The sequence below is a fragment of the Sorex fumeus genome, unplaced genomic scaffold, assembly GCF_029834395.1.
Source record: "Sorex fumeus unplaced genomic scaffold, SorFum_2.1 ptg000032l, whole genome shotgun sequence".
Lineage (NCBI taxonomy): Eukaryota > Metazoa > Chordata > Mammalia > Eulipotyphla > Soricidae > Sorex > Sorex fumeus.
Window position 1 is genome coordinate 10,449,402 of NW_026606089.1, and position 15,214 is coordinate 10,464,615.

The 15,214-nt window shown below is 51.6% G+C and overlaps 1 protein-coding gene across 1 annotated transcript; it reads left to right on the forward strand.

The window, feature by feature from the left end:
• The first annotated feature begins 12,094 nt into the window (after positions 1 to 12,094).
• SELENOM (selenoprotein M) lies at positions 12,095 to 14,894 on the forward strand. The gene is made up of 5 exons (XM_056116552.1): positions 12,095 to 12,332; positions 13,734 to 13,769; positions 13,937 to 13,971; positions 14,364 to 14,442; positions 14,523 to 14,894. The coding sequence occupies exons 1-5, from the start codon at positions 12,210 to 12,212 to the stop codon at positions 14,682 to 14,684; spliced, it is 435 nt and encodes a 144-aa protein (XP_055972527.1). The 5' UTR covers positions 12,095 to 12,209; the 3' UTR covers positions 14,685 to 14,894.
• The last annotated feature ends 320 nt before the right edge of the window (positions 14,895 to 15,214 follow it).

Here is a 15,214-nt window from a genome sequence, read left to right on the forward strand (position 1 = left end):
AGCACAGCGGGTAGGGCGTTTGCCTTGCACACGACTGACCCAGGTTCGATTCCCAGCATCCCATATGGTCCCCCCTGCACCACCAGGAGTAATTCCTGAGTGCAGAGCCAGGAGCAACCCCTGAGCATCGCCGGGTATGACCCAAAAAGCAAAAAATAAATAAAACAGGCCTCAGGGGTGAAGAGAGAGCACTGGAAGTAAGGGACTCGTCTGTGGCCCTGGCAGCCATGCCCCCAGCTTGAATCTTAAGCACCTCCAAGGGTCACTCCAAAGCACAGAGTGAGAAATAGCCCCTGGCACTGCTGGGCACAGCCCCCCCAAACTGAAAAACAGACCTGGGAACCAGGATCTGGCATACGGCCAGATCTCCAAGAGGCCTCCAGAGGAGTTGAATGGATGAATGAGTGATCCAACGGAATGAATGATAAGGTTTGGATTTAGCCAGGGATGGCCGCGGGCAAGCTCTTCGCTTCCTTCCTCTCTGTCATCTGCTCAGACATCTCCCTAAAATCCCAGTTCCCCTGGAACTGTTAGACACGGCCTCACCCTGTGGGAGCAGGGCTCTTTGTTCATCAACAGTTCCTTCTGCAGCTCACCGGCCTGAATTGTTTCCTCCCGAGAGTCATGGGGATCGATTCTTCCTTCACTTCTCCTGGATGGGCCCCCTGGCACAGACACTTAACTGTCTCTAAACAGCTGTGTTTCTTTTCTTTTTTCTTTTTTTCTTTTTGGGTCACACCCGGCGATGCACAGACAGGAGTTACTCCTGGCTTTGCATGCAGGAATTACCCCTGGTGGTGCTAAGGGGGACCATATGGGCTGCTGGGAATCGAACATGGGTTGGCTGCATGCAAGGCAAACGCCCTATCCACTGTGCTATCGCTCCAGCCCCACCACTGTGTTTCTAGGCCTGCATCCCTGTGAGGCTCGGACTGGCCTGGGCAGGGACCCGGGCCTTGTGAGGGTCCTGAGGGAGAAAGATTGTTGGGCAATGGTGGGCATGTGATGGCAGTGGAGAAGGTGAAGATGATGGAGAAGGTGAAACAGGACGGAGATGCTTCTGTGCATGATGACGAGGATGGGAGTGGAAAATGGATAGTGGGTGGAAGAGACGGTGGAGGTGATGTGATGGCATCGGCAAAGGTGGAAGTGACAGTGTCGGTTCTGACAAATGGACAGGGTGGAAGAGATGGCAGTGATGTGGAGAATGGGGATACTGGAGGCAGTGGCAATGCTGGAGGGAGGGACATTGACCTGGGATAGTGGCAGTCGAAAAAGGAAGGCGTGGTGTTGGTGATGATGAGGGTGACAGCAAAAGGGACGGAAGAGGTGTGTGTGTGCGGGGGGGGAGGGGGGCTTGTTATACTGATGGAAGAAGGGGTAGTTTGGGTTGGAGGTGAAGGTGGGGGGATGAGAGGGGGCATGACTGAGCTGCTCAAGCTACCAGAGAGAGGAGGAAACTTTAAAGGGGCCTGCTCCAGCCTCCTATTGTACAGATAAGAAAACAGGCACCCCCAAGAGTTTCTGGCTTCTGGTGCCATCCTGGAAGGGGAGAGGGACAGATTGAGGTCCTTGGCAGGAGTCCTAGTGTCCCAGCCATCTGGGCTGCCACAGGGGCACCAATGTCCTTTAGAAGTCAGGCAAATGTCATGCAAATGAGCGTGCCCAGAGCAACTCTGTCCCAATGGGACAGTCCAGGATTTTCCATCGTTTCTCCTCTCTGAGCTCAGACCTTGCAGGGAGCTTTTTGTGTGGGTGCCAAGAGTCAACCCTGGAGTATCATACATGCAAAATATGTACAGTGAAACAAAGCTGACCCCCGCCCCCCAGATGGTGCCACTGTGCTCAGTGGCAAAGGGCATCATGTGTCGAATTTGTAAGGTCCTGGGTTTGATCCCTGGCCCTACAAAAAACGAAACCAAAAAGCACTGAACTTCCGTGCTCCATTGCTCCCCCTCCCCTCCCACCCCTGCCCTTCCTTCAGGGGAACCTGGCTTCTGACCCTGGCACTGACTGCTTGGGAAAGTCTCCCTCAATTTGTCTAAGGGAGATCAGAGCCGGGGTTCTGTCTGCAGGCTGCTGGGAGGAGACAGCAAGGGAACGCATATGCCATGCTTAGCGCAGACACTGGCACGAGGAAGCTCTCAGTCTGGGCACCTGCTCTGGTGTCATCGTTATCACTGGCATCATCGTTTTTCTCTCCGATCCTCCCATTTGGTGGATGCTGAAACTGAGGCTCAGTGCAGGGGCGGGAAGGGAAGGGACTCAGAGACCCAGACATGGCCTTGCTAGGGGAAGGGGGGGGCGGACCCTGGTTGAAAAAGGAGTGGGAACAAGCTATATTTGAGCTCCTGGTGTGATGACTAAGGAAGCTGATAACAGGCTCTGGGGCTCAGGGTGCAGGCAGGCCGGGGGCAGCTGCCAGGGAGAACCGCCCCCCTGGAGACAGCGGCTGTCTCTGGAGGGCCCTCCTGGCTCCCTCCCTCCTTCTCTTCCCTCCCTCCAGGCTTGTGGGAAGGTGAAGGGGGTTAATGGCTACAGCTAGCCTGGCCCCCGCCTGGGAACTCTCGGTACTCTTCACCAGGCTGTTTGGGTCAGGGAGAGGCAAGAAGGAAGATGGTAGCTCAGAGTTCATCTCAGATACTCCTCACAGGAACCTGTGACGTTGGCAAGAAGGTCCCTGTTGAAGGTTTGCAGAGATGGCACAGACCTTGCATGTCAGAGACCTTGGGTTTGATCCCAGGCACCACAAGACGCGCCCAGGAGCACCGCTGTGTGTGCCTGCTCTCCACCGCTATAATAGCACTGTAGCACTGTCCTCCTGTTGTTCATTGATTTGCTCGAGCGGACATCAGTAACGACTTCATTGTGAGACTTGTTGTTACTGTTACTTTGGCATATCACATACACCACGGGTAGCTTGCCAGGCTTTGCCGTGCGGGTGGGATACTCTCGGTAGCTTTCCAGGCTCTCCAGAAGAGCGGAGGAATCGAACCCGGGTCGGGGGTGTGGGCTGCGTGCAAGGCAAACGCCTTACCCGCTGTGCTATCGCTCCAGCCTGACCACTATAATAATGTTGATAATAAAAACCCATCTGACAGAAGAAACTGAGGCCAGGGGATTGCCCAGTAGGGGACAAAGCATAGGGTTCGCGGGGAGACACTGCAAATTCTCCCCCACAGAGGTGGCCACTGAACTGTTTCTTTGAGGAAGAGTTGCCGATGGAAAAGAGGAGAAAGGCTCAGGGAAACAGCAGAAGTGGAGTGTGGAAGGTTCTGACTGTGAAAGGAGGTGGATTCGGGCATGTGTCAGCAGAGCCCTTTGGCTCAGAGTAAGTGCACCATGAGCAGGGAAGGGAGAAGAGTCCTGTTCTTCCCTATTTTCACCTGAAAATGATGATGATGTCGATGCATTTTTGAATTATGGCTTTAAGCCAAACTCCGCAGTGCTGGGGGCTACTTCCGGCTCTCTCAATCTTGTGGTGCTTGGGGCATGGTAGTAGTGGGGACCATGCGGTGCCAGGGGCTGCACTCAGGGCTCTCACATACAAAGTGTGTGCTTAGTTCAGGGAACTAGCTCTCTGGCTCTGTTCTCCTCTTCCTTCATCACCTTCCTGGAGCACCTGGAGTAACAGTGCAAACAGGTCTGTCCTTCTTCCATTCCTTCCTCGTTCCTTTTAACCCAGGCTACGAGGCGAGAGAAGTCACACACCTGCCATTGTGGGAAATGTCTCAAAGTGTAAGGGGTGCTAGCTATATGGCCTAGGAGGGTGGAATGGTCAGGGTAAGCATCAGGGAGGGCTTCTTGGAGGAGAAAGCATTCAGGACATGGAGGATCATTTCTCTTTCTGAGACTTTGTTCTGGGTTCCTTACTGGTAACCAGAGCCAAAGATTAGGTCTCTGGCCCCTCACTCATTCTCAGCAGCCTCTGGGGTGGGTGTCACCCTTACCTCCCATTCTGCTTCCCTGGAAATGGGCTCAAGGAGGAGTGCGTCTCCCAAGGTCACACAGCTGGGGTTGAGCTCTGGCCTGCCTCCTCCCTTCTCTCCTGGGCTCCCCCCTCCCAGGCAGCCTGGCACCCGCTGTCAGCTGCTCTGAAGCGAGCGGCTATTTATATTCTGGTGCGAGGGGATCTCGGGCAGCAGAGCCATGTAGGTTAGAAGCGTCTAGGATGCCTGGCCTCACGGGTGAAGGGAAACTGGCCACAGACTCTGCTAAGTGGACCTGGGGACTCTCATTTCCTGCAGGCCCACCTGCCCTGGGCTCCCTTGTCTCTGGAAACTTCTTTATTGGAGCTCAGAAGAGAGCAGAGAGCCCGGTGAAACTCTGACCAATCCTCTGATCGCAGCTCCGACTCGAACCCTGGGCATTAACTGTCCCCTGATCTCATTCCGAGACGGAACCTCCATGCTGATTGTAGAACGAACTCCGACCAGAAACCCTGACTCTAAGATGTATACTGAGCCCTGATCCTCGAAAATGAATGCCAGTGGAAGACCTCCATTCCAAACCCAGGTTAAGCTCTGACTCCAGCCTGTGACTGGGCCTTCGTCACAGACTTCCCACGAAACCTGCTCCGCAGTACCTTGGGGTTTCGTTAAGTTTTTGTGGCAGCAGGGATGGGGTCAGCAGGTATCAGGGGATTGAGACTGGAACCCACAACCCTTGGAGCTATCTCACTGACCCTAGCTAGCCCTTGATTAGTTATTTATTTTTCATTAATTTGGGGGGCTTTCCGAGTGGAGCTCAGGACTCACAGGGTCATGCTGGTGATGCTCAGCTAGCTGGGCTGGTTGTTCAGTGCTAGAGCCGAAGGCCCAGAGACCACCAGGACCACCCTGGTTGTGCTCAAGGCATCAAAGGTTATGTCTGGTGATATCAAGAGGCCATGTGGTGCCATGGGGATTGAGCCCATAGAATGCATGTTCTGTGACCCCCAGAGAATGCACGTTCCCTGGTCCCTAACCCTTGATTTAAAACCAAGTCCTGAGGGGCCAGAAAGGTACAGTGGTAAGACAATTGCCTTACTCATGGACAAGCCAGATTAGACCCCCAACACCCCATATAGTCTCCAAGCCCTACCAGGATGGATCCCTGAGCACATAACCAGGAGTAAGCTCTACGTATAACTGCCCCCCTCAACCTCCTCTCCCGCCCCCCCAAATTAGTCATGTCTTTGAGTCTAGATTGAGCTTCAAGTCTAGCTATTTACTAGCCCTGAACCGGGTGACTGAGTTGGAACTGAGCACAGTCAAAGTCCAGATCCTAAACACTGACTAAGACATGGCCTCAAAGTGGGCTCTGTCCCCGGGCCACACACTGCCCTCTGACTTCAGAACTATGCACGAGTCAGGTCAAAGCTGTGCCCTGAGCAAAGTTACAGGCTGAACCTTGATCCTGGTCATGAATTCAAAGGCCAGTGTGAGCCCTATTTAAGCCGTACACTCAGTGTTCAACTTGACCTTGGGCCCTGTCTGAGCCTCACCTATCAAAGGCTATCCTCAACCCCAGCTGCACTTGAGAACACCGTTGGCCCAGATGACGAACTGTTGCATAAGGCAGCTGTTTTGTGACAATGATAATGAGCCCAGCTCCGTTCCAGGAGAGTCTGGGTCTCCCATGCTTGCTGATGCCACCATGTTTCTAGTACTATTGTGGCCAAGGTCTCTACCACTGGCTCCACTGACTGGCTGGTTAGCCCTCAGCAGCCCAGACTGTAGCCCCTCCTGGCCATAGAATTCAGGTTAATGCATGAGAGTGGTTTGGTGGCATCTGTCCAGTGAACAACGTGGACCCACGGGGCCCTGAGGTTTGGCTCTGTCAGGAGAAAAAACACAGGCTCCATAGGACCTCTGATTTCAGGCACTTAGAGGGCCCCTGCTGGGGTGTGGGTGGGGTAGAGGTAACCCATGCCATATATTTCACTAAGTTTATAGTAAAGTTTACTGGTTCTGTTTAGGTAATGCATGTTTACTATTGAGAGTATAGGGGGAAACTGTGTAAAAGAAGAAAAAAAATTCACCATTCATTTCATCCACCATTGGGTGACCGGCCATTTTGACTTCTTGGCTTGCTTCCTTCTCGACTTTTCTCTTTGATCTAGGAATATATTTTTATATATACATATTTTATAAAATCGGTTGACTTGGACCAATAAAATAGCACAGCGGGTAAGGCACTTGCCTTGCACGCAGTCAGCCTGGGTTTGATCTCCAGTGCAGCATATGGTCCCCTGAGCCTGGCCAGGAATGATCCCTGAGCACAGAGCCAAGATTAAGCTCTAAGCACAGCTGGGAGTGGCAGGAAAAAAAAAAGAGCTCTTCTGTTCCCTCTGCAGTCTGTTGGAGCCTACATTCCTTTTGATAAGCTTCAGGAAATGGTCCCAAGTGGTTAAGCCAATAAGAAATTCCAATTCCCTAAGCCATGTGATCAGATCATTGATAAACCAAAAAGATATAGAGAGACTTTTGGGGAAAAGCTGTCTCCGAGGAGGTTACCAAAAATGATGAGTTTCTCTTGCTTAGCTATGAATCTGAAGAAGTCATCTGATGACTGTTGAAAGACATTTCAACGCCATGCAGACAGCCTGCCTAAGGTAAAGGTAAAGGCCCTCCCGTTGATCGTCGATTTGCTCGAGCGGGCCCAGTAACGGCTCCATTGGAGACTTTGTTGTTACTGTGTCTGGCATATCGAATACTCTCGGTAGCTTGCCGGGCTCTCCGAGAGGGGCGGAGGAATCGAACTCGGGTCGGCCATGTTGGCCGCTTGTAAGGCGAACGCCCTACCCGCTGTGCTATCGCTCCAGTAACAGCCTGCCTAATGATACAAAAACTATGAAAAGCAGAATAGAGAGGCACCAGCTCTTGGTCGCTTGCTCCGCTATAGGATCAAATCTCACCTGAAGCTCTCCCTGACTTTAGACATTTTTCTTCTTTGAGTCAACAGAATTCCTTTATTGTTCAAAGGAACATTGGTGCCAGAGCTATAATTTGTGTTAACTAAGCCACATCCAAGTGTGAGCCACTGGTGGTACACACAACATCAACACATGCGAATTTAACTGGGAATTTCTGTGGTTTTCAACCTAGAGCATGACAAAACTCAACTGAAATTACTGTTTCATAGCTTTTCCTCCTCCCTCCCCCAGTATTTTTTTTTCTTTTTGGGTCACACCTGGCGATACTCAGGGGTTACTCCTGGCTCTGCACTCAGGAATCACTCCTGACGATGCTCGGGGGACCACATGGGATGCTGGGAATTGAATCCAGGTCAGCCACATGCAAGACAAGCGCCCTACCCGCTGTGCTATTGTTCCAGTCCCTGCCCCAGTATTTATTACCGCAACAAGGAGCATAGTCCGTGTCATTCAACACTATGTTACATTTTACTCAACTGTACTTTTCTGTCCTATGAAAGTATTATCATTTAGCACATCAACTTTGGAACATGCCTGAGTGCTGTCTTTGGTTTTGACCAAGACGAGCAGTGGTTGGATATAGTTTTGACCTAAAAATTGGTCCCCTCTCTGTTGATTTGGATCAAAAATTGAGAAATGGCTAGACAAAAAAAAAAAAGCAATTGTTTTTAGAATTTTGATATATTGAGTTGCCCTTGAAAGAATTCATACTTCCACTGGAGTAAACACTGTTAGACATAATTTAGCTCACAAAAACTGGAGAGAAGAGGCAGGAAAGATAGTATAGCAGATAAGTCACTTGTCTTGCATGTGGCTGACCTGGTTTCAATCTCTGACACCCCATATGGTGAGCACCACCAGGAGTTATCTCTGAGCACAGAACCAGTAGTAAGCCCTGAATACTGCTAGGTGTATTCCCCACCCTCCCCCTACTCGCAAAAAAAAGAGTCCAGATAGAATCGATTTTATTTACAGAAAAGACATTTGCACTCCTATGTCCAATGTAGCACTATTCACAATAGGCAACATCTGTAAACAACCTGTGACCAAGCACAGATGACTGAACAAAAGGTTATGCAATTTGCTGCTCTGTGGATGGATCTGGAGATTAAGGGCTGAGTGAAGATTGCCAGAAGAAGAGGGACAGATACAGAAAGCTCTCTCTTCTATATGGGATACAAAGAAACAGAGTAAGACAATAAGAAATGGTCAAAGGCAATAGAACCTTGGTAGCTGGTCTACTGAACTGAGCTTACCATGGTAAGAGGACAGGAGGTGTTGAAGGAGAGGGGACACTCTGGTGGCAGGTGTGGTGTTTGAACGCTGCATGGATGAACCCTTATCACTAACAGTGTTATAAATCATGGTACCTAGCACTGTAGCACTGTCCTCCCGTTGTTCATCAATTTGCTTGACAGGTAACGTCTCCATTCTGAGACTTTTACTTTTTTTTTTTATGGACATATCGAATACGCCATGGGGAACTTGCCAGGCTCTAGGTGGGATACTCTCGGTAGCTTGCCAGGCTCTCCAAGAGGGACGGAGGAATCGAACCTGTGTAGGCTGCTGCGTGCAAGGCAAACGCCCTATCTGCTGTGCCTAAATAAAAATTTAGGCTCCAGTCTAAATTTATTTATTTATTTAGGTGGGGCTGGAGCTATAGCACAGCAGTAGGGCGTTTGCCTTGTGCGCAGCCAGCCTGGCCGAGCCAGTTTTGATTCCTCCGCCCCTCTCAGAGAGCCCGGCAAGCTCCCGAGAGTATCTCGGCCGCAGGGCAGAGCCTGGCAAGCTCCCCGTGACATATTCGATATGCCAAACACAGTAACAACAAGTCTCAAAAAATGGAGACGTTACTGGGCCCACTCGAGCAAATCGATGAACAACGGGAGGACAGTGACACTGATTTATTTAGGATCCAGCCTAAATAAAAAGGCCCTCCCGTTGATCGTCGATTTGCTCGAGGGGGCCCAGTAACATCTCCATTGGAGACTTTGTTGTTACTGTGTCTGGCATATCAAATACTCTCGGTAGCTTGCCGGGCTCTCCGAAAATAAAAATGGTGCCTAAATAAAAAAAACCTTATATATCTATGATATTTACTGTTCTCATATGTTGATAGAGAATGGTTATTAAATAACAACTATAAACCTGTTCATAGTAAATATTTATAGTGAATGGGGGGTAGTTGGGTACAAGCAAAATACTAAATGCAAATTTGCTTTATCCATTAATCACAGAGTCTAAGACCCATGATACTTTACAAGGTCCATAACAATGTTTTACTTTTACTTTTTTTTTTTTTTGCTTTTTGGGTCACACCTGGAGATGTACAGGGGTTACTCCTGGCTCATGCACTCAGGAATTACTCCTGGTGGTGCTCAGGGGACTATATGGGATGTTGGGAATCAAACCCCGGTTGGTCATATGCAAGGCAAACGCCCTACCCACTGTACTATCACTCCAGCCCCTTAATTTTACTTTTGAAATCAGAAAAAAATACTGTATAGTAATGAACCCAGGCTAAATTAATCCATCTTTTTCACCAAAGCAGTTTGTAAAATCTTTTTTTTTTTTCCTGGGCGACAGGACAGTGCTACCCTGTGGTGTTCAGGGATCACTTCTGGTGGTGCTTGGGACCATGTATAACTGCATGCAAGGAAAGAGATTTAATTCCTGTACTACATCTCTGGTTCTATTTTTTTTTCTTTTTGGGTCACCCCGGCATTGCACAGGGGTTGCTCCTGGCTATGCCCTCAGGAATTACTCCTGTTAGTGCTCAGGGGACCATATGGGATGTTGGGAATTGAACCCAGGTCGGCGGTGTGCAAGGCAAACGCCCTACCCGCTGTGCTATCACTCCAGCCCACATCTCTGGTTCTAAATTCTAGATTTTAACATACAGTCATTCATGGAGGAAAGGATTCAGGAAAACAATAGCATCTAGGGCCACAGAGACAGGACAGCAGGTAGGGCACTTGCCTTGCACATGGCTGACCCGGGTTCAATTCCTGCTATCCCATATGGTTCCCCAAGCACTACCAGGAGTAAATCCTGATTGCAGAGGCAGGAGTAATCCCTGAGCATTGCCGAGTAGCACAAAAACAAACAAAACCAATAACATCTAGGGTTCATTGAAATCTAATAATAGTCTTCCTGTGATGCTGAGAAGAATTCTTCGACCCAGTCTAGATTCAGTAAGCAAAAGCACTTGGGATCAATTTGCAGTACTTGCCTTAAGCACAAAGAGGAGAAACATTCTTATGGAACCATCTGGTTTGGTAAGATGAGCACAGAGATGTTTTGGGTTCAAATTCCAGATCCAGTACATATTCATTTAATTTCCTCCTCCTCCTCCTCCTCTTCCTCCCCCTCCCCCTCCTCTTCCTCCTCCTCTTCTCCTTTGCCCACACCTAGGGATGGTCAGTGCTTACTTCTGGTTGTGTGTGATCACTCCTGAGGGCAGGCCTCGGGGGATATCGTATGTAGTGACAGGAATGGAACCAGGGTTGACCCACACTAGGCAAGTGCCCTGCTTCCTCTCCTATTGTTGGGGCCCCTGGTTGAACTCTCAAACTTGTTTCCTAACCTGGGTCTCTGTAAGATAAAGAATGAAATCACACAAAGCTGGCACTATCACAGGATATTGTGCTCTTTATGTCTTATCCCTTTTAAGTGTGTCCCACGGGGGGAAAATTCTTTTTAAAAATTTATTTTATCGAATCACCATGAGCGACAAAGTTACCAAATTATTCCTGACTGAGTTTCATGAATGTTTCAATACCATTTGCCTATGTTCACTTCCCTCCAGCAATGTCCCCAGTTTCCCTCCCGCCCCACCCCCCTCCCCCCGCCTGCCTCTATGGTAGCACCTTATACCTCCTCTCAGCACTCTGTCCTCCTCCAGAGCGACCACTTCTCGCCACCAATGTCATATTGGACAAAGGCAACATCCCTGACTGTTGCCTTTGGGCATGTTTTTTCATCCCTACAACGTTTCTTCATATCCCAGATAGGAGAGACACCATCCTGTGTCTCTCCCTCTCCCTCTGACTACCTGATCAGAATTTTGTGCGGTGCACTATTTACAACAGCCAGAATCTGAAATAAAAATCCGAGTGCCCGAGAACAGATGACCGGTTAAAGAAACTTTGGTATATCTACACAATGGAATACTATGCAGCTGTTAGAAAAGATGAAACCATGAAATTTGCATATAAGTGGATCAACATGGAGAGTATCATGCTAAGCAAAATGAGTCAGAAAGAGTGTGACAGACACAGAATGACAGGACCCATTTGTAACATAATAGGAGATTAACACCTAAGGATAGTAGAGATAAAGGCCAAGAGGTTGGCCCCACGGTTTGGAAGCTAATCTCATGTGCTGGGGGGAAAGGCAGGTGGGATGGAGAAGAGACCACTAAGCAAATGATGGTTGGAGGGATCATTCGGGATGCTAAGATGCATGTTGAAAGTAGGCTATGAACCAAACATGATGGCTGCTTAGTGCCTATGTTGCAAACCATAACACCCCAAAGGAGAGAGAAAGAGGGAATGTGTCTGCCATGGAGGCAGGGGGTGGGAAGGGCTGGGAACATTGATGGTGGAGAATGGGCACTGGTGGAGGGAGGGGTACTCAAACATTGTTTGATTGAAGCATAATCACGAAAATTTCTAAGTCTGTAACTGTATCTCAGGGTGATTCACTAAAATAAAATTTTAAAAAATAAAATGTACACTGGTGGTGGGATGGGTGTTTGATCATTGTCTGACTGAAATTCAAACATGAAAGCTTTGTAACTGTAGCTCACGATGATTCAATCAAAAAATAAAAATGGAAAAAGAAAAAAAAAGAATTTTGTGCGGCGTAATACAAAAGACAAAGACTCCCCCAGGCCTCAGTTTCCCTCAGAGTTTCCTGTACAGAAACTCGCTTGTCCGTGCGGATCCCGCCCTCTGCCGGCTTGAGCGAGTACTGCCTGGTCTCAGCCGGAGAGCATCCTTGGTCTCGGTCGGCAGAGGGAGCGTGGACACGCAGCACTGGTCACTGATGGTCAGAAAAGTGCCCGAGCTAGTTACCCGGGCTGACGCCAGCCCAGTGTGGGCGTGGCCAGTCGGGGGTGGAGACACAGCGTGGGGGCGTGGCCCCAGTGGAGGCGGGGCCAGTCGGGGTGGAGACCCAGCGCGGGGGCGTGGCCCCAGTGGAGGCGGGGCCAGCCGCGGCCAAAGCCGCCGACCCAGACGTGGCGCAGCGGCGATTCCCCCGCGTAGCGCCCATTTCCCGCCGGGTTCCGATGCTCCTCTCGAGGCCTCTGCAGCCGCTGCTGCTGCTGCTTTTTGCGGCGCTCGCGGCCTCCGCAGCCACCTTCCGGCCCGACTGGAGCCGTCTGCACGGCCTGGCCCGAGCCCGGGTAGAGGTGAGTGCGCGGGCCCTAGCCCCCGGGACCAGCTCGGAGCCCAGCGGCCCCTTTGCATAGGAACGTCCACGCTGGCCTGAGGACGCTCCCCGATTCCCAAGCCCCCCTCGGTGCAGACTTGGGACGATTCCTTCTGCTCCCGAGCATCCATCATGAAAGCCCGAGCGAGCCACCGCATCTTGCGGCCTGGAAATTCGAATCCCTCCCCAGCTGCCCGGGTTGCGGGGCTTCCGAATCGCCCCCGCTGGAGCCCGGCAACCCATCCCCCATCACTCCACGTTTACCCGGAATTCCTCCCCACCCAGTTCCGGGTGGTCTCTCCCTTTGCTCGGTTTAGGGAAGGCTTTCCAGGGTGCACCCCCACACCAATGCGGGGGGCCAGGGAAGGAGGCAGGGGTGGGAAGTGCTGCTCTGACCCCTCCCCAAAACCTTCGTCACCCATCGCCGCCTTATCAACACTTCTTTGCAGCAATCCCCAGCCTCCATGAAATTTCCCTCCTAGAGTTCCTGCCTTGCTGTGTGCCCTACAGCAACACAGCCTTTAGTTTTTGGTCTTACCAAAAAAAAAAAAAAATCCCACAAGTGTGTCTAGTTTTCTGCCTAGGAGGTGGTTTCCCCTTAAGGGAGCAGAGAGGGACCCTCTTGTCCTCCCATCTGGGGTAGAAGCAGCCAGATGGTGGGTATAGAAGGCCATGGACGGCAGGGATGGGCTGAGCATGGAGTGGGTAGGAGCCATATGGCATGTCTGCGTCGCGGCGGAACTCCAGGGCACTTGCGAGCTATTGCTTCGTGCTGTTCCTCCACCCTGAAGTTCTAGGGACCAACGGCCAGACCAGGTTTCCGCTGCCTGCGGGGAGTAGTGACCATTGTTGTCTGAGCATTGGGAGTAGATTAAATGTAGACAAGCATCTCAAATCTGCTTGTGCCCTTTATCTCTCTGGCCTTTCTCCTTTCTTCCCCTGGTGCCCCTTAGCCTCAGTTTCCCCATCTGCACAGTTCCCTTTTTGGCCTTCTAGTGATTTCCCTTCTTCCAACCTGGGGTACAGCTGTTCCTTTCAGTCACCCTCCAACCTTAGAAACAGCTGTTCTGACAACACCACTTTTTTTTTTTTTTAGCATTTTGCAGAAAGGCTGTGGTTTGTGGTTTGGGCCACACCCGGTGATGCTCAGGGGTTACTCCTGGCTCTACACTTCTGGCTCTGCACTCAGGAATTATTCCTGGTGCTGGGGTGGGGGGAGTGGAGGGGGGCCATATGGGATGCTGGGGATCGAACTGGATGGGCCGCCGTACTAACACTCCAACCATAGACATCCACTTTCTGATCGAACCTCAGTGGATAGCTTTGAGGGTGTTTGGGGACGTGCAGACCCTGACTTAACCCGTTTTGTTCCTCCCTCCAGACCTGTGGGGGATGACAGCTGAATCGCCTGAAGGAGGTGAGTTTCCAAGAAGGAAAGCCTGGATCTGTCTTCCCGGAACTCTTGGGCAAGGGGTTGGTGGTGTGTGTAGCGTGGTCCTGGCAGTGATTGGGTGGGGATCCTTGGGCGGGGGGGCGGAGTCTGCCCCTGATTGGCTGGGGACTGACGTTCTGGTTCCTCCCCAGGTCAAGGCCTTCGTCACCGAGGACATCCCATTGTAGTATCCTTCCGTTCTGTGGGAGGGGATCTGGCAGAATCTTCTACTCAAATCCAGAGGCAACAGCTGGTTTCCATTTGGCACTTGGCGCTGACTGCTTAAGTGGTTACCAGCTTGCGTAACCTTTTACCATTAGCCGGGTGGACCCTTTACTTCCATTAACCCCCATGACCCCCACCAGGAGACGGGCACCCCTGGCCAACCTGGACAAAGCGGGTACGGCTTGTTAACACAAGCAAGGCTCAGAGGGCACCCAGGTGGCGGCTTTCGATCAGAAAGTGGATGTCTATGGTCGGAGTGTTAGTACAGCAGCCCATCCAGTTCGATCTCCGGCATCCCATATGGTCCCCCGAGCACCTTGGTCCACCGTCCTACACCTTAACACCCTTTCCCAGCCACAACCTGGTCATGAAACACCTTCCGGGGGCCGACCCAGAGCTGGTGCTGCTGGGTCACCACCATGAGGAGCTGCAGGTGAGGCCGGGGAGGCTGCCGGGGAGGCGGCGGGGTGAGAGGCGGGGCCGGCACGCTGACGGCTGCCTCTCGGTGGGCAGCGAATCCCACTGAGCGAGATGACCCGCGAGGAGATCAACGCGCTGGTGCAGGAGCTCGGCTTCTACCGCAAGGAGGCGCCCGACGCGCCCGTGCCCCCGGAATACCTGCAGGCTCCCGCTAAGCCCGCCGAGGGCGCTCGGGATCGATCTTCCGAATTGTAGGCCCCTCGGGGGCACCTGGCATCCCCCTCCCCCCTTCCCAGCCCCCTGCCTGAGTCCTGGGGACAGAATGAAGCGCTCAGTGTCCCGGGAGCACTCCCTCGCTGAGGGTCGACGCCCCGTCCCCAAGCCAGCAGGGATGGAGTTGGGGGACTCCTCATTCCTCTCCACTTCTTTCTCCCCTCGTCAGTTCCATTAAATCTTTGTGCTTTCCATGTGACTGTGTGTCTATTTTGCTGCGGTCCATGGGAATAGGAACACCCCCTACCCAGAAAAACAAAAAGCCCAAACCCTGAGATCTCCAGCTGTCTAGCTGGAGTGGGGGCTGTAGGCACACTCTGCCGAGTTGCTCTCCATGGAACCCTCCAAGAGACAGAGATGAGGGACTGGAGCAATAGCACAGCGGGTAGGGCGTCTGTCTTGCACGCGACCAACCCGGGTTCGATTCCCAGCATCCCATATGGTGCCCCGAGCACCGCCAGGAGTGCAAAGCCAGGAGTAACCCCTGAGCATCGCCGGGTGTGACCCAAAAA